Source organism: Phyllobates terribilis, unplaced genomic scaffold (genome assembly GCF_046119375.1).
Source record: "Phyllobates terribilis strain yellow unplaced genomic scaffold, ASM4611937v1 Scaffold_1__5_contigs__length_1240528914, whole genome shotgun sequence".
Taxonomy (NCBI): domain Eukaryota; kingdom Metazoa; phylum Chordata; class Amphibia; order Anura; family Dendrobatidae; genus Phyllobates; species Phyllobates terribilis.
This window is the reverse complement of record NW_027362761.1, coordinates 481,932,229-481,951,902: the sequence shown is the minus strand read 5'-3', so window position 1 is coordinate 481,951,902 and position 19,674 is coordinate 481,932,229. Positions and strand designations below refer to the sequence as shown.

General features: G+C 39.8%; 1 protein-coding gene across 3 annotated transcripts in view; it reads right to left on the bottom strand.

Moving 5' to 3' along the window:
* The window catches only part of NAIP (NLR family apoptosis inhibitory protein), a 122,212-nt gene that overhangs the window by 8,898 nt on the left and 93,640 nt on the right, over positions 1 to 19,674 (bottom strand). The window contains exons 10-13 of one of the 3 annotated variants that reach the window (XM_073679507.1): positions 17,143 to 17,185; positions 9,009 to 11,135; positions 7,694 to 7,873; positions 4,320 to 4,481 (exon numbers count right to left, since the gene is read on the bottom strand). In XM_073679507.1, the coding sequence (XP_073535608.1) occupies positions 4,320 to 4,481; positions 7,694 to 7,873; positions 9,009 to 11,135; positions 17,143 to 17,185 (2,512 nt within the window). The remainder of the gene's footprint in view (positions 1 to 4,319; positions 4,482 to 7,693; positions 7,874 to 9,008; positions 11,136 to 17,142; positions 17,186 to 19,674) is intronic. The other 2 variants (XM_073679517.1, XM_073679525.1) reach the window with 2 other exon arrangements.

Here is a 19,674-nt window from a genome sequence, read left to right as displayed (position 1 = left end):
TAGCGGTGGCAGTGGGGTAATAAGGCTGGGGTTGATGTCAGCTTATAATGCCAGCTGACATCAAGCCCAGGTTAGTAATGGAGAGGCGTCTATAAGACACCCCCATTACTAACCCCATAGTCAAAGTTAAAAAAAAAAAAAACACCCAGAATAAAGTCCTTAAATTGAAATAAAGACACAATTCTTTATTGTTCTAAATGAAACCATACTTACCATCACGCCCATTCCAGCTGAAGCCAACGATCTCCTGCAATAAAAGTAAAATAATAAAGCAACATCATCCTTACCTTTCCATGGTTCCCACGACGGCTCCAGCTCTGCTACATTCACAGGACAGGCTGGATCGTAGCAGAAAGCTGCCATCCAGCTTGCTATGCCGCAGAGACTGAGAAGCGCAGGCATGCTTGCGCTCCTCAGTGTCTGGCTGTGACGGCATAAAGATGAGCCGAGGTCATGTCCAATGAACTCAGCTCACCTCATGCACGTCACTGACAGCGTGGGAAAATTCTCCTGCACTCAGCGCTTCAGCGTGAGAATTTTCCCACGCTGTCAGTGACGTGCATGAGGTGAGCTGAGTTCATTGGACATGAGCTCACCTCATGCACGTCACTGACAGCGTGGGAGAATTCTCCTGCTGAAGCGCTGAGCGCAGGAGAATTTTCCCACGCTGTCAGTGACGTGCATGAGGTGAGCTCATGCTCAACACTAGTCAGCACTGTAAATATTGAGTCTTTACATAAACTTGTATTTGTCAATAAAACTTTATATTTTATGAAAAATTTATAATTGAACTTCAGTAATTATAGAAACAGCTGACTAAAAGATCGAAAAGCACTGAAGCAGAAAATTGCTCATGTGTTAGCGACATTGTTAAAGTTGTAGGCACTGAATCACCATTCCTGATGAAGTGTGTGCTAGAGAAATGTTCATTCAGACATGAGTATTTTCTTTTAAGCAAGTGTTTTTACCATCAGAGTTTGGTCAGAGACTGAAACTAATTGCAGCATGTACTAGTTTCTTCAATATGTTGGATGAGATTCATTTATTCAAGTCTAAGGGTGAACAGAAAATAACGGATCTCATTTGGACCATCCGTACAGCATCCATTTTTTTAAGGACACAATTCCTAACAGAGGAAACGGTATTTGGTCTTGTAACTGTTAATAACTGCTGATGTAAAAACAGATGCCATACGGATTGTTTACTGATTGCATACTGACCACCATACTGATAAAAATAGTCTATTTTTTCTGGATGAAAATAGGACCATTTTTTTTTATACGCTCGTGTGAACTTGACCTATCAGTCAGTGAAAATGACAGCACTAGGAGGCAACTAGGATGTTATCAGTGTGCTGCATGAGTTTTTTTCTAAACCATAGACTCGCACAGGTGATTTTGATTCAAAACTAGAATCAAAATGATTCCATGTTTTGATTTTTTGCAAACACTCAGTCTGCAAAGAAACACGTGAACAGGCCCTTAGACTATAATAGGTTTCTGTTCTATCTGTGAAAAACACGAGAAAACCATGCATGTGATTATAGTCTTACCCAATAAAGTATACGTGATGTTTAATAGTCTTGTGTCAAAATGAATGATACCTCAATTAACAAACCAGAAAGATCATAATTGCAAGCTTTTGGTCCTTCTGTGTAGGTGTAAGAGTGGTGGACTGTACTACTGTATTCCTGCCCCTGAAGACACCCATCGCGTCATGTACATAATGTCATGCATTTTTATATATACAGTTGAAACCAGAAGTTTACATACACTATATAAAAAGACACATATGCATGTTTTTCTCAATATCTGACATGAAATCAGAAGAGCCCTTTCCTGTTTTAGGTCAATTAGGATTACCATCATTTTTAATATTTGCCAAATGGCAGAATAATGAGAGAGAGAGAATGTTTTAAGGCATTTTTATTATTTATTGCAAAGTCAAAAGTTTACATACACTAAGATTACTATGCCTTTAAACAATTCTGGGCTGCCCATATAATGATGTCATGTGTTTGGAAGCTTCTGTTTTTTGACAACAGCTGAGTTAATTAGAGACATAACTGTGGATGTATTTTAATGCACACCTGAAACACACTGCTTCTTTGTGTGGCATCAAGGGAAAGTTAAAAGAAATCAGCCAAGATATCAGGAAGAGAATTGTGGACTTGCACAAGTCTGGCTCATCCTTGGGTACAATTTCAAGATACTTGAAGGTGCCTCGTTCATCTGTACAAACAATTATATGCAAGTACAATCAATATGGCAATGTCCAGCCATCATACCGCTCAGGAAGGAGACGGGTACTGCGTCCCAGAGATGAACATGCTTTGATCCGATATGTGCATATCAACCCAAGGACAAAAGCAAAAGACCTTGTGAAGATGATGACGAAAGCTGGTAAGATTGTGTCAATATCTACAGTGAAACGAGTGCTGTATCAACATGGGCTGAAAGGCCACTCTGCCAGGAAGAAGCCATTACTCCAAAAGAAACATAAAAAATCCAGAATAATGTTTGCAAATGCACACAGGAACAAAGACCTTAATTTTTGGAGACATGTCCTGTGGTCTGATGAAACTAAAATTTAACTTTTTGGGCATAATGACCATTGTTACATTTGGAGAAAAAAGGGAGAAGCTTGGAAGCCTAAGAACACCATCCCAACTGTGAAACACGGGGGTGGCAGCATCATGTTGTGGGGTTGTTTTGCTGCAGGAGGGACTGGTGCACTTCACAAAATAGATGGCATCATGAGAAAAGAAGATTATGTGGCAATATTGAAGCAACATCTCAAGACGTCTTCCAGGAAATTAAAGTTTGGGTGGAAATGGGTCTTCCAAATGGACAATGACCTGAAGCATACTGCCAAAATGGTAACAAAGTGGCTTAAGGTTAACAAAGTCAATGATTTGGCGTGGCCATCACAAAGTCAAATACTAATGAAATGTATGTAAACTTTTGGCTTCGCAGTAAGTAATAAAAATGCCTTAAAACATTCTCTCGCTCTCTCATTATTCTGGCATTTGGCAAATATTAAATATTATGGTAATCCTAATTGACCTAAAACGGGAAAGGTTTATTCTGATTTCACATCAGATATTGAAAAACACATGCATATGTGTCTTTATATAGTGTATGTAAACTTCTGGCTTCAACTGTATATATATATATATATATATATATATATATATATATATATATGTGTGTGTATATATATATATATATATATATATGTATATATATATGTATACATATATATATATATATATATATATATATATATATATATATACCGTATATATATATAATATGTTAACTATGTACTGTGGTTTTAGTGTATATTGTGAATAGACTGACATGTTAGTAAACAGCATAGGGTAAGATATAGATTGGGGTCTAGAACATGAGATAAGGACAATAGGCTTAGTACATACTGTTATAGGATAGTAACTGTAGTTACCTGAATGTATAGTACAAGATGCAGTCAATGTTTGGAACTATCCCACAGTGGGAGGGGTATAGTGCTAGTGAAAAGCAGGCACTACCTGATAGTTAGTCAGATGGGGTAGTACAGTAACCAAGGTCTAGCTCAAGTGCAGTGGGCTGCTATTTTCAGCAAATATCTATCATTCATGGTAGTGGGAGGTCTTACTAGAATTTCTTGTGGACATTCCTGCAATGTCCAGAGCTCAAGGCTCGGTACAGGTACTATGGAGAGTGCCTTATCATCTGGCATACAGGAGACGATGGACGTGGAACCGCGTTAACGGAAGATAAAGGATCCCAGATGGACTGCGAGACTGGGTGAGAAATCCCAGGCGCTGAGAGAGCAAGTGAATGTGGGAATAGTCAAGGTGGAACGGATAGCGATGATGAGGGCATGCTGTGTTAAGGAAACAAGGAAAAGGAAGTGTGGTGCCCAACACTGCGGGTTGCAATCTGATGAACTGGAACTGTCCAGTAAACTTTTCTGTGTTGAAACAAACCAGATGTCCTTTGATCTATGTGCGGCAGTTCCTGAAGATGGAGGCCTAGAGAAGGTGTAGGCCTGCGGCTTACAATTGAGTGTGATCCACCCCACACATAATAGCATATTGGGACTGTGAAGTGCCGGAGCATTATGAAGCAGCAACTCGGCCATGGCTACCGCCTGCGGTCACTTTACATAGGGACCACAGGACCAATAAAAAAAGAGCGTAGCAACATTACATACCATACACAGATAATTTTTTACATTTTTTTTATTTTGTCTGAAAACAAGAATGTGGAACTTGTTTCCCTCTGACTACAGAAAAAAAATAAAGGAGATCATACCAAGATGGATAATTTCCTTGTCATTAAGTCCTAGTTCTGGAAAACGGAGTTCTTTCATCTTTCCATTCTGACATAATGAACTGATAATATTCTCCAATCCAGGGCAGTATGCACACCTCATTGTAAAGGAGGTCAGATTACTGAAATGCTCAATAAAGTTGGCTGCAATGTAAAATGCAAACAAGGATTATTATTATTAATAATAATAATAATAATAATAATGATAATATTACACAGCTGTTGAAGTCCTGACTGTATCTGATCATGAAACTCAATGTTTGATTGAGCCATTTTTCATTTCTGCACTTACATTTTTCTTCCTCTTCTTCTAAGAACAGTAACATTTTTTTCTGTTGCCATATGAGGACATATTTGGCTTATAGCGCTATTCCAAGTCCCATAACTTTTTTATTTTGTTCCATCGATGGAGTTTTACTAGGGTTTATTTTTTGCATAGCAAGCTGTAGTTTTTATTGGCATCATTTTGGTTGTATATGACTTTTGATCACTTCCATTTTTTGGGATTAGACCTAAAAAACCCACAATTCTGGCATTTTTTTCTTTATGACATGAACTGTATGGGTTATATACTTCTATATTCTGAAAGATCAGAATTTAAGGACATGGCGATCTTAATCTTAAACATACTTTTTTTATGTTTTTAACTATTTTGTTTAGATTCAAAATGGGATAAGATGGGTGATTTATATTTTTATATTATTGAACTATTTTTTTAAACTTTTTTATAAATTTTTTTTACAATTTTAGATCTCTGCTCTACAGGACCTGTGATTGTTTTCTTACTTGCACTGCATTAGTATTGCACTTTACTTTCAGTTTACTAATCAAGGAGCATCTATATGGTTGGTCCCTGGTTACCATTTCAACCCACCAGCACCAAGGGTAGGTCTTTGAGAGAAAAATGGCATCCTTAGGATTTAATCACCTAAAGAAACTATATTTGTAACTATGGGCCTTAGAACTAACTGGCAGGTAGTTGCTAACTACCTCGGTCTCTTGCTCAGAGCGGTCACTGACTGCTCCAGCCGGTGATCCTGAGCTTTTGTTTTAGATTTTTCCCTTGAATATCTGACTGCAGTGCTTTTGGAAAGAAAAACACAAGCAATAAAAAGACCACAAAACCATGGTCTTTTTTTCCCCAAGAGGCTAAGCAGAAAGAATTGGTAGTGTCTCAAAGCATTTTGTTAGGTTGGTATAGTATAAGTATTGGTAGTTTTTTGATCCAAAGCCAAGACTGGATGTAATTGGAATGGGGAATATAATATAAGGACTTATACTTCTCCTTCCAGCTGGATCCATGTCTTATTTGGCTCAAAAACTGCATTTTCAGTGGAAAATTGCTCATGTGCACTAGTGCATTCTCAAACATGTACTGTGTGCTTTCCATTAATGCACCTCTTAAGGGGACGGTTGAAAACAACTTCCGTGTTACAGAACACCGGGACGGGAATAGGGATTCGCACTATCTCCGTTAACAGCACGAGAGATGTGCAATAAATATCTGTAGTCCTGTTGCGGCACAGGGACTACACAGTTGGCGCTAGGATGCGTGTGTGACTCACGCCGGCGAATACGTGCCCCCAGCGGCGTGCTACCGGACTGAGGAGGATCCCTCCACGTGGCTTACAGGTGGTACTGGGAATAGGGTGTCTGCAGACTGCTCGGGGTGTAAGGCGACCCCTTTGTCAGAGCCAGGCTGTCAGATGAAGCTACCTGCCTATTTCATCTAAGCCTGCCTATTTCCACTAAACCTGCCTTCCAGAAACTAAATCACACGTGGAGCCCAAGAGACTAAGCGTCCACACCATCACAGCTCAATGATCAGAGCGCGCCGCCATGTTTGTGGGCGGGCTTTTTAAAAATTAAGCCCTGCCCACCGTCGCACCATTGGTGACGTCACCCGCGACCAATAAGGCGGTGCCAGGTTACCGGATCAGCTGACTCCCAAACCACCAATCACGGTCCGCCATGTCACGGGCATGCTCAGTACAGAGAATCCTGGTCTTAGGCTTTAGCAGCCCTGTCTCCCTCCGCAACCTATCCTGCATGTTGCTAGGAACAAAGACCCGAGAGACAACCTGTACCTCTCGTGGACCAGCAAGATGTTGGGACTGATGATGATGCTGAGCAGCATCAGCCCTGGCTGGACCAGAATGGGAGACCACAGAATCCACTGATGGTTCGGAACCCATTCCGAACAGCATCACTCCAATGTTTTTTTTTATTTCAGCACTGGAGTGGAGCTACTGACCTAAGGTCCCTGACCCATATATTTTACTTACCAGTTGCCGTCTTCAGCTCTTCGAGGAGCTGCTCCGGTCCTGTGGTGCCATCTTGTGGTCGCAACTTCTGACTGACTGACCGGAAGTCAGAGGTAACGGCCACAAGCTCTCAATGTCAATCTATGAGAACCTCATTCTGGCTCTTAGACTTATATTGAGTAGTGACTTCCGGATCACCCAGCAAATACTAGAGCGATCAGGCAAGTCACAACCTGCACAAGACGACTGGAGAGGCACCGATAAAAGATGAAGACAGTGGCGGGTAAGTATAATACTACGTGCAGGGAACTTACATTAGTGTCACCAATCCAGAGGTAAAATAAAAACGCTGGAGCTTTAAATTTCCCATGAATTTCAATGTCGATAGTGACTTGTAGGATTGCTACTTCCAATAGGTGACACTAGCGTTTAAGTCTTCTTCTCTGAAGAGGCAATTTGCATAATATTTTTAGTTACTCACTTGACAATTTTCATTCTGCATTTTGAAACACACAATTGCATCAAAGAACATCGCAAAAAAAAGCAAATAAATAAAAACCCATACATCACAAACTTGTATAAGAGGTGTGTCTCGGTAATTTTTCAGCTGCATGCCTTTACGAGAAGATTCAAACATAACGTTACTAGGGCTTACTATAATAGTCCAGGGGCTAGCTATATTCATATAGTAATGCTTTGTGTAATTGCTATTTTTTTCTTCAATTTCAACATAATTTGGGCACATGGGCAAACAGTTCTGCAAACGCGTTTTAGTTTTTTTTTTTTTTTTAAGATTCATAAATCGTATCATGGTAAAAGCCGGGCTCCACACAATCCTAACAATGAGTGGGTTCCAGGTCCTGCTCTTACATATACAGTCAGTCTCCTACTTGACATATAAAACAGATGAGTTTAGGAGCTGTATTTGAGGACTTCATTATCTGCTAGACCAACCACAAGCTTGGATGAAGAGTTCAGAGTATTTATATTTTATATGTAAGTTTGCTGAATCCTTGATCTTTTTTGCCTGTCTCTGGCACATGGTTTTACACAAAAGTAAAATACATAAATATTATAAATACATAAACTCACCTAATCTGTTGGCCTGTCCTTTAATGCAAATATTCTCAAGCACAATGTTTTCAATATAGTGCAGGCTTTTAAATTCATCTGATAAAACATTAACTATTTCATATTTATTTTCATCTATGGGACAGATCACCACCAGTTCTTTCAATTCTTTGAAAGAATGTATGTTGGAAAGTACAAATTCTGTAAAAATAAATAATGATAATGCTATATAATAGTGAAAGTGGCATGAGAGGCATCAAATGCTGCTTATCTTGTAGCTAATAAACACAGTTTAACATTACCCATATGGCAGACATGAGAGAATATAGTCCCCCAACAATGATCCCACTATTTTCTGTACAGGAGCCATAATTGAACTTGAAAGAACACAATAACTAGCAATGCAAGTTCTGAACTTGTGGTCATTTCTCTACCAGCTAAGACAAAGGGGTGTACAATGAGCTGATAATGACAATTTTTGTAATAGTTGGGATTTGTTCACACTATATTCAGGACCTATGTCAGGAATTCCTTCTGCCTTATAACATTTTAGTCTGGTTTATAATACTTACAGTTAGCGATAGACTGGGTTGCCAAGAGTCCATCAGTAATAATGACTATGGGGACCCACAGGTCAGCTACATGCAAATATTACGCTACTCCCATTCACAAATTTAACTCTGCTTCCATATAATAACACACTGGGTAGTTTGTTAAATGAATGATGAGAAGCTGCCTTTGTCTGTACATAGTAAATCCAGTGCATTGTGCAAACTAGTATTCATATAGAAAGGTGAGGGCCCACTCCTGAAGAGGGGCCTACCGGGGGATTTACCCTTCTCCCTGTGGGCCAGTCCGAGCCTGCTTACACTAGAAAGGAATTGATTGTGGTTTTCTGGGATCCAAATATTGATAGTCTATTCTAAGCACAGGACATCAATAAAAGATTGGTGGGGGTCCGACTCTTGGCACCAACTAACTATTTAAAAGGGCTAGTGCACTTAGGCAGGCGCTGCAGCCTCCTCAGTGTTTCACTGCTCTGTATACCTGCTCACAGTTTACTTAGTATAGGCTATGCTGGGTAATGCAGCGTTGTCCTATTCACTTCAACAGGACTATGCTGCAATACCCAGCACAGTTGCTACTGAGCAGATAGCGTGCAGTTAGATAGAGCTATTCCCTTTGCTTTTGAATTAAATAAAAGGTCAGAATATTACAGGCTGGTAGACTCTTTGGCCCCTTGTACAGTATGATATGAGAACTTGTGGAGGACCAATCTGAAGAAATAATACTTAATACATTTCACCTTCAAAATTTTCTTATCTGTAATGCTTACCTGGTGGTGGCATTGAAACTATTTTCAGACTTTGCAATGAGGTCAGAAATGCAATTAATTCTTGGTCCTCTATGGTCAGCTTTGTAAATGCGATCTTGAGACTCGTAATGGAACCTTTGTACTGATCTATGCAGGGCCACATACTTTCAAGAAATCCTGGGCAATTGTTCAAGTCCAGACCAATTTGAATGGAAAGACTACAGAAAAACATAATATTAACTAGGATATTGTCGCTTTCCACAGGACAACCATCCACTTTGACGGTTAGCAACAAGATTTTGTGAATTTCAGGACTGAAGCCCAGTGTTGACAGGTTATCAATTTTTATATCCAAATACTCCAAAGCTGGCATATGTGCCTTTTGTTGCAGATTGGATGTAAGCTGAAAAGCATTGGCGTAGTCTGCATCAACTGTTGGCACAGACCAAAGAGATTTGAAGCTCTCGGTATTCAGAAAGTTCATGTTAAAACCCATATTAGCTGAAGGAATGACTATTTCCATTCTCTTCAATAACCGTAAACCTTCCGGATATCTATGAAAAAATCGAAGCAGTGTTTTCTCTGGCCATGACAAAACCATAGATATGGTTTTTCCTTTGAGAAAGCGCAATATGATGGGTGCGCAGTAAGAGAGATGGTTACTCTCTTCACCTAATGCAATCGCCTTATTCAGTATAATATTACTGGTAGGTTCATTATTAGATCCTATGTTAGGCATCAGGCTCTTCAAATTGTCCATGACTTTCGATAAACTCAAAAAACTTTCTATGATTTCGAGTTCAGGGTGCTGTTGTAGGTGAACATTTTTCTTGTCTCTCTGACAATGAAATGCATCACTGTTCTCCAGCAAATTGAACATGTGGGAGATGACAACTATCGTACTTTCAGGAGAATGCATGCATGTATACTTCAAGAAATACAAGAAGGGTCCAATGACTTTCGGGATAGTATCAATGCTTTGGAGAAAAGTCAGGCCTTTCTCATTCTCTCTTGCATCTCCAGACTGCAAAAGTTCATTCATTCGTTTTCCAGCTAAAAATTCTTGAAATGATGGGTGAAAAAATCTGAAAATGGGATGGAGTCTCTGAGATGTGAACATGCTCAATATTTTATATTTAAGAGCCTCATCAATGTTCACTGCAGATTCCCTTAAGACCTCATTTGTGAATTCAAAGCATGACTTAAAGAGGTTAGTAATTGCAAGTTCCTCGCATGAAAGTACGACAGCATTTATGGTTTCCATTTCATTAGGATGCCTCAAAAAGATATGCATCAGATACGACTTCCATACCAAAGTATCCACTGATATTTTTTCAATTGGGTCTTGTACCCATAAGACACATAGGCAGAAAGTAAAAAGTGGAGACTTCAAAACCAGTTGCAATGTGTTAGTAGATATCAGTTTCATAGTAATTCCTTCCACAATTGTTAAATTGTGTGAAAAAAGATTTTTAAAGATAAAAATGGAGCTACTGTTGGGAAAGTCTTGGATGCTGAGTATAGCCCTTGCGTATTGACGAAGATTACGACCCTTAGCAGTGTTCACTGCGATTGCCAGACTCAACCTGTTCCAGTGGTTCATCTTTATGAGTTCCTCTATGGATTCTGGAAGGGAGTCCATCACACCATAGTCATCCAAGAGGAACATAACCTGGTTCTTAAACTGCTTTATAATTTCCTCCAGACTTTCTTCTGTCAGTGATGTTGAGGATCCAATCAACTGTTGGCAGATGGTGTCACTCAGACTTTGCTGTCTCCCAACAGAAGAAAGAGAAATATAAAACACAAGACTAAATCTACTGAGTATAGGACATGATCCTGAGGCCCACAGAAGGGCAATCTTTCTGAGAAGAGCGGTTTTTCCACTGCCGGCTTCACCTTCTATCATGGTGATGTCATTCAGATCTGTTAGAATATCTGGTAATGTCATTACATCCAATGCCTTGTTTGTGATGCTCTTAGATACAATAGACACATCTGCAAATAGTGAGCTCAAATCAATAGAAACATGAGAAGAACTTGGGAATGGTTGTAATTTTCTGAATTTAGGATCATTATACAATCCCATTAGAGATTTTCTTAACTCCATGACTTCAATAGGGCAGAATTCATTATGGATGTCTAAACCTGCCGACATAAAATGTATAATTATTGTAAACACATCAGAATGGTGGGGCCTCCGAACAAGGTTGAGACCTATTTTACAGAGAATTTGTATCACAATTAATGGCTTGTCCACTACTTAGATATTGATTGCTCCGTACACTGTTTACATCCAGCTGCTGCTGGAAATACAAATGGCTGATTAATGGGAGTTCTGGATGTTGGACCATCAACATTCTTAAGGATATGCCATTAATATCTAAGTAGTGAACATCCCCTTTAAAATCACTATGTTAAATGTTGCTCAGTGTACCTCATGACTGATATAAAAATATTATTTCAGATATAATAAGCATTGAAAGACTTTTATATGGCACACTTAACCAGTTAACAACCAAATACGGTACATTTACGATGCTTCTTCCTAGTCTTTAGATCATTAGTATTGTAAATTATGGCGCGGGCTTAAAGCTCCTGCAATCTAGCAGGAACAGGTTTTTTCCCCCTGTTGTTAGAAGACAGAAGCAGTTTATTACCGCTTCCTTTTCTTTTATTTTGCCAGCTAAATAGCAAGTAAAAAGCGCAATGCAGAGCACAGTAGCACTGAAACTGCCGAGGTTTCTCTAGGGCCGGGTAATCACATGATCACTGGTTCTCTAATGGCATAGCATACAGTGGGTACGGAAAGTATTCAGACCACTTTAAATTTTTCACTCTTTGTTTCATTGCAGCCATTTCGTAAATTCTAAAAAGTTCATTTTTTTCTCATTAAAGTACACTCTGCACCCCATCTTGACTGAAAAAAAAAACAGAAATGTAGACATTTTTGCAAATTTATTAAAAAAGAAAAACTGAAATATCACATGGTCATAAGTATTCAGACCCTGTGCTTGGTATTGAGTAGAAGCACCCTTTTGAGCTAGTACAGCCATTAGTCTTCTTGGGAATAATGCAACAAGTTTTTCACACTTGGATTTGGGGATCCTCTGCCATTCTTCCTTGCAGATCCTCTCCAGTTCTGTCAGGTTGGATGGTGAATGGTGGTGGACAGCCATTTTCAGGTCTCTCCAGAGATGCTCAATTGGGTTTAGGTCAGGGCTCTGGCTGGGCCAGTCAAGAATGGTCACAGAGTTGTTCTGAAGCCACTCCTTTGTTATTTTAGCTGTGTGCTTGCTTGAGGTCATTGTCTTGTTGGAAGGTGAACCTTCGGCCAAGTCTGAGGTCCAGAGCACTCTGGAAGAGGTTTTCATCCAGGATATCTCTGCAGGTGATGAGCAGTGCCTGGTTTTCTCCACACATACCACTTAGAACTTTTTAGTGATAATTCTATCTTCGTCTCATCAGACTAGAGAATCTTATTTCTCATTGTCTGGGAGTCCTTCATGTGTTTTTGAGCAAACTCTATGTGGGCTTTGATATGCCTTGCACTGAGGAGAGGCTTCCATCGGGCCACTCTGCCATAAAGGCCCGACTGGTGGAGGGCTGCAGTAATAGTTGACTTTCTGGAACTTTCTCCCATCTCCCTACTGCATCTCTGGAGCTCAGCCACAGTGATTTTGGGGTTCTTCTTTACCTCTCTCACCAAGGTTCTTCTCCCACGATTGCTTAGTTTGGCTGGACGGCCTGGTCTAGGAAGACTTCTGGAGGTGCCAAATTTCTTCCATTTAAGGATTATGGAGGCCACTGTGCTCTTAGGAACCTTAAGTAATGCAGAAATTCTTTTGTAACCTTGGCCAGATCTGTGCCTTGCCACAATTCTGTCTCTGAGCTCCTTGGGCAGTTCCTTTAAGCTCATGATTCGCATTTGGTCTGACATGCACTGTGAGCTGTGAGGTCTTATATAGACAGGTGTGTGCCTTTCCAAATCAAGCATGTGACTTAAATATGGGTGTCTGAGCAAAGGGTCTGAATACTTATGACCATGTGATATTTCAGTTTTTCTTTTTTAATAATTTGCAAAAATGTCTACATTTCTGTTTTTTTCAGTCAAGATGGGGTGCAGAGTGTACTTTAATGAGAAAAAAATTATTATTTTAGAATTTACCAAATGGCTGCAATGAAACAAAGAGTTAAAAATTTAGAGGGGTCTGAAAACTTTCCGTACCCACTGTTGTTACTGGGTCCTACCAGACTCAGATCAGCTCTGCCAGTGACACCTTGCACAGCAGGGGGCTGTATTCCTCTTTAGCTGGGGCTCCTATTGTAATATATATATACAGTACAGACCAAAAGTTTGGACACACCTTCTCATTGAAAGATTTTTCTGTATTTTCATAACTATGAAAATTGTACATTCACACTGAAGTCATCAAAACTATGAATTAACACATGTGGAATTATATACTTAACAAAAAAGAGTGAAACAACTGAAAATATGTCTTATATTCTAGGTTCTTCAAAGTAGCCACCTTTTGCTTTGATGACTGCTTTGCACACTCTTGGCATTCTCTTGATGAGCTTCAAGAGGTAGTCACCGGAAATGGTCTTCCAACAATCTTGAAGGAGTTCCCAGACATGCTTAGCACTTGTTGGCCCTTTTGTCTTCACTCTGCGGTCCAGCTCATTCCAAACCATCTCGATTGGGTTCAGGTCTGGTGACTGTGGAGGCCAGGTCATCTGGCGTAGCACCCCATCACTCTCCTTCTTGGTCAAATAGCCCTTACACAGCCTGGAGGTGTTTAGGGTCATTGTCCTGTTGAAAAATAAATGATGGTCCAACTAAATGCAAACCGGATGGAATAGCATGCCGCTGCAAGATGCTGTGGTAGCCATGCTGGTTCAGTATGCCTTCAATTTTGAATAAATCCCCAACAGTATCACCAGCAAAGCACCCCCACACCATCACACCTCCTCCTCCATGCTTCACGGTGGGAACCAGGCATGTAGAGTCCATCCGTTCACCTTTTCTGCGTCGCACAAAGACACGGTGGTTGGAACCAAAGATCTCAAATTTGGACTCATCAGACCAAAGCACAGATTTCCACTGGTCTAATGTCCATTCCTTGTGTTCTTTAGCCCAAACAAGTCTCTTCTGCTTGTTGCCTATCCTTAGCAGTGGTTTCCTAGCAGCTATTTTACCATGAAAGCCTGCTGCACAAAGTCTCCTCTTAACAGTTGTTGTAGAGATGTGTCTGCTGCTAGAACTCTGTGTGGCATTGACCTGGTCTCTAATCTGAGCTGCTGTTAACCTGCGATTTCTGAGGCAGGTGATTCGAATAAACTTATCCTCAGAAGCAGAGGTGACTCTTGGTCTTCCTTTCCTGGGGCGGTCCTCATGTGAGCCAGTTTCTTTGTAGCGCTTGATAGTTTTTGCTACTGCACTTGGGGACACTTTCAAAGTTTGCCCAATTTTTCGGACTGACTGACCTTCATTTCTTAAAGTAATCATGGCCACTCGTTTTTCTTTACTTAGCTGCTTTTTTCTTGCCATAATACAAATTCTAACAGTCTATTCAGTAGGACTATCAGCTGTGTATCCACCAGACTTCTGCACAACACAACTGATGGTCCCAACCCCATTTATAAGGCAAGAAATCCCACTTATTAAACCTGACAGGGCACACCTGTGAAGTGAAAAATATTTCCGGTGACTACCTCTTGAAGCTCATCAAGAGAATGCCAAGAGTGTGCAAAGCAGTCATCAAAGCAAAAGGTGGCTACTTTGAAGAACCTAGAATATAAGACATATTTTCAGTTGTTTCACACTTTTTTGTTAAGTATATAATTCCACATGTGTTAATTCATAGTTTTGATGCCTTCAGTGTGAATTTACATTTTTCAAAGTCATGAAAATACAGAAAAATCTTTAAATGAGAAGGTGTGTCCAAACTTTTGGTCTGTACTGTATATATACACAGTACTGTGTAAAAGTTTTAAGCAGATGTGGCAACAAAGCTGCAAAAATAAGAATGCTTTACTAAAAAAAGTTTTTTTAATAATTAGCAAAATGCGAAGTGAACAAAGAGAAATCAAAATCATATCAATATTTGGTGTGACTGCCCTTTCTCTTCAAAACAGCATCAATTCTCCTAGATATATTTGCACACAGTATTTGAAGGAACTCAGCATGAAATCCCTTACAGACTTGATCATCCTGAAATCAGAGCTCTCTGCAGGCCATATCATCACTTCCAGGACTCCTTGTTTTTCTTGGGAATTTAGTTAGGATTAAAACGGTCATCAATGCTAAAAAAATATAGGCTGATACTTATCCGTCATGCAATAACATCAGGGAGGCATCTGATTGGCTCTAAATTTAATCTGCAGCAAGACTACCCCCCGCCCCTCCAAATATACAGCCTATGTCATTAAGAACTATCTTTAGGATAAAGGAGTACAAAAAGTCCTGGTAGTGATGATATGGCCTCCACAGAGCCCTGATCTACACATCATCAAGTATATCTCCAGAGACAGAAGGGTTTTCACAAGCCTACATATCCAGGAGATAAGTGGTTAGTTCTCCAAGATGTATGGAACAATCTCCCTCCCGAAGTATATGCAAAAACTGTCTGCAAATAAGTGTACCTATACAAATTGATGTTTTGAGGCTGTTTTCAATGAAAACAGAGGTCACACCAAATATTATTGTGATTTACACTTATTTTTTCTTCATTTACTTTGCATTTTATTAATTGGTAAAAATAAACAATTAACACTTCTATTTTTGAAAGCGTTTTTACAGTGCTGCATCTTTTCCACAATTGACTAAAACTTTTACACAATAAGATATATAAATTAGACAGTATTGTGGACCCCAAAACAGCACAAAAATAGATCATTTGCTCCACATAAATTAACCCTTTCGCAACCTTGGTTTTTGTCGTTTTTGCATTTTCGTTTTTTGCTCCCCTTGTTCCCAGAGCCATAGCGTTTTTATTTTTTGGTCAATATGGTCATGTGAGGGCTTATTTTTTGCGGGACGAGTTGTACTTTTCAACGCCATTACTAGTTTTACCATATCGTGTACGGGAAAACAATTCCAAGTGCAGTGAAATTGCAAAAAAAAGTGCAATACCACAGTTGTTTTTTTATTTTATTTGTTTACCACCACGTTCACTGAATGCTAAAACTGACCTGCCATTCTTATTCTCCAGGTCATTACGAGTTCATAGACACCAAACATGTATAGGTTCTTTTTTTATTTAAGTGGTGAAAAAAAATTTAAAAAATTTGGTAAAAAAAAAAAAAGACCTGTAGCGTCTCCATTTTTTGGGATCTGGGGCTGGGTGAGGGCTTATTTTTTGCGTGCCGGGCTGACGTTTTTATTGATAACATTTTGGGGTAGATCCGATATTTTGATCGCCCGTTATTGCATTTTATTGCAATTTTGCGGTGACCAAAAACGTAATTCTGGCGTTTAGAATTTTTTTCTCGTTACGCCGTTTACCGTTCGGATTAATTCTTTTTTTATATTGATAGATTGGGCGATTCTGAGCGCGGAGATACCAAATATGTCTATGCAAGTTTTTTTTTATATATTTTATTTTGAATGGGCCGACCACTAGGTGGTGCTCATAGCGACCAGCTCATGACAACCACAGGCGTCTGCTGCAGACCCTGGGTTGTCATGCCCGCCCATCAGTGACCCGCGATCATGTGATGGGGGTCGCCGATGGGCGTGGCTTAGGACACGCTTCCCGGAAGCGCGCGTTACATGCCGCTGTCGGAGATTGACAGCGGCATTTAACATGTTAACAGCTGCGGGTGGATCGCGATTCCACCTGCGGCTGTTGTGGGCATATGTCAGCTGTAATAATCAGCTGACATGTGCTCGGTTCAGTGCGGGCTCAGTGACGGAGCCCTCACTGAACCGGGGGATTACAGCCTGTGCGTACTAATACGTCACAAGCTATAAGCCTCATGCAGCCATGTCAGTTAAAAAAATGCAAAAAATGATGGCTGCTGCAAAGAGGAGAGGCACAAATGAAAAAAATTAGTATAACTAGGCACTATGGCCCAGTCACGCCTGGTTGCTAATGGGTTAAAGCACACATAAAAATCTGGATTTTTTTTAATCATATAATATACCTACCGCTGACTTTCAAGGGGACCTCTTCCTTCTTGTCTTTAATAGGCTAAAAAATAAGAATTGCATACATAACTATGTATGATGTGTTTTTTTGTTACAAAACTAGAACAGTAAAAAAAAAGACAAGTCCATTAAAATCAGCAGGGGAATAGCAGAGGATTTTGATGACTTGTAGGACTGTGCGTAAATGTTGGTACTTTGCTTACCTAAGCGTTCATGTTGTTTTTCTCTAAGAAACTGCCTAATCCTTTTCTGAAGACAGCAACTCCGGTAATCAGCCCCGAGCTATTTCCATTTCTACACTTTTATTACATATATAGAAGTTCACTGAGAGGCTCAGCTCTCAAATCACAGTCCAACAATGAATTGCCTTTAGAAACATTTGTGAAAAAATGGCTCCCACTAAAGAACTTACTGAATTAAAGCGTTGTCAGCTCATGAGACTTCTTCCCTTGCTATTATTGGCAAGCTGAAGTATTTAGGAACCACAGCAACTCAGCCAATAAGTGACAGACCACATAAAGTTACAGAGCAAGTTCTGAGGCGCATAGTGCAGAAAATTCGCTGACGCTCTGCCAACTTAATCCAAACCTCCTCTGACATTAACATAATTACAAAACTGTATGTGTGGAGCTTTATAGCATGTGTTGCCATGGCTGAGCATCTGCATGCAAGCTTTACATCACCAAGCACAATGCCAAGAGTTGGGTGAAGAGGTGTAAAGCTGCCACTTCTGGGCTCTGGAGGAGTAGAAATGGGTTCTGTGGAGTGATGAGTCACGTTTCTCTATCTGACAGTCTTATACATGAGACTTGGTTTGGCAAATGCCAGGAGAAGGTTAACTGCCTTTACTGATTGTACCAACTGTAAGGAGGAGTGATAATGCCATGGAGTGTTTTTGGTGTTTTTCAGAGGTTGGCCTAGACTCCTAAGTTCCAGTAAAGGTGAATCTTAATGCTTCAGCATACCAAAATGTTTTGGACAATTGTCGCTTCCAAAGTTGTGGAAACAGTGTAGGGACGACCCTTTCCTGTTCCAGCGTAGCTGTGCCCCAGTGCACAAAGGGAGCGTCCATCAAGACATGGTTGGATGAGTTGGGTGTAGAAGAACTTGACTGGCCGCACAGAACCCTGCATCCAACACCTTAGTTATAAACTAGAACAGAGATTATAAGTCAGGTCCTTTCACCCAATATCAGTATGTGACCTCACAAATGCTTTTCTGGGTGTATGGGCAAAAATTCCCACAGACACACTGTAAAATCTTGTAGAAATTCTTCCCACAAGAGCGGAAAGCTGTCACAGTTCTAAAGGGGAGACCTACTCCATATTAATGTTTATGGATTTAGAATGACATGGCATAAAAGCTTCTGTAAGTAAATTTTGTAGATGTCAAATAACTTTTTCCCATATACTGTATATATCTTATTCTGCATTTCCAGTAACAAAAGGATTGACCACGTTACAAGATCGTCACTTCTAGTTCCTCCAATATAGCCACTTGTTCCTTTTTCACTATTTCTTCAGTATAAGGTTATACAGAGTTTTGGGGGTCTTTTAGCATATGTAGCATATTTTTTTTACCACGTGGCTTTGTTTTTTGCCAAAACTTCCTGCCACCCTAGAATGAACAACGTGAACCTTTAAAACTAATTTTTATTCAGAATGAACATTAAAAAACACCAATGCCCATGTATAATATGCTCAAATAGAAAATATACTGTATATGCAGTATATTTTTGGATTAGGAGATAAAGCCTATGTATTGCTATAATATCATTAAGCTCATATTACTCAATTATGAAATAATGAACATACACAACAGACACCACCAGCAAAAACCTGTAATGCCCTATTGAAATGCCTAGTGCTGGTATTACCTAACCACAGAGGTTGGCAACCTAGAAAAACGAGATATGGTGCCCCCGCTCAATGGTGGCTCTCCCCAACTCACCCTAGTGCTGCCCTCTCGCTATAACAGAATAATAAAGGGAAAAGGTGAAATTAGGGAATCGATAGAGAATAATTAGAGAATCAGTAGATATGTGTAGCAATAGTAGTGACTAAAAACGTCAAATAGATATAACCATTAACTTGGCGTAGTACTACTTGGCCTCTGCCCCCAACATTATCTCAAAGTGATGTGGCAGAAAATAGGGTAGATGGCTGAATATGTTTATATAAGATAATTAATATACATACAGTGGTGGCCAAAAGTATTGGCACCCCTGATATTCTGTCAGATAATACTCAGTTTCTTCCTGAAAATGATTGCAATCACAAATTCTTTGGTATTATCTTCATTTAATTTGCTTGCAAGGAAAAAACACAAAAGAGAATGAAGCAAAAATCAAATCATTGATCATTTCACACAAAACTCCAAAAATGGGCCAGACAAAAGTATTGGCACCCTCAGCCTAATACTTGGTTGCACAACCTTTAGCCAAAATAACTGCGAACAACCGCTTCCGGTAACCATCAATGAGTTTCTTACAATGCTCTGCTGGAATTGTAGACCATTCTTCTTTGGCAAACT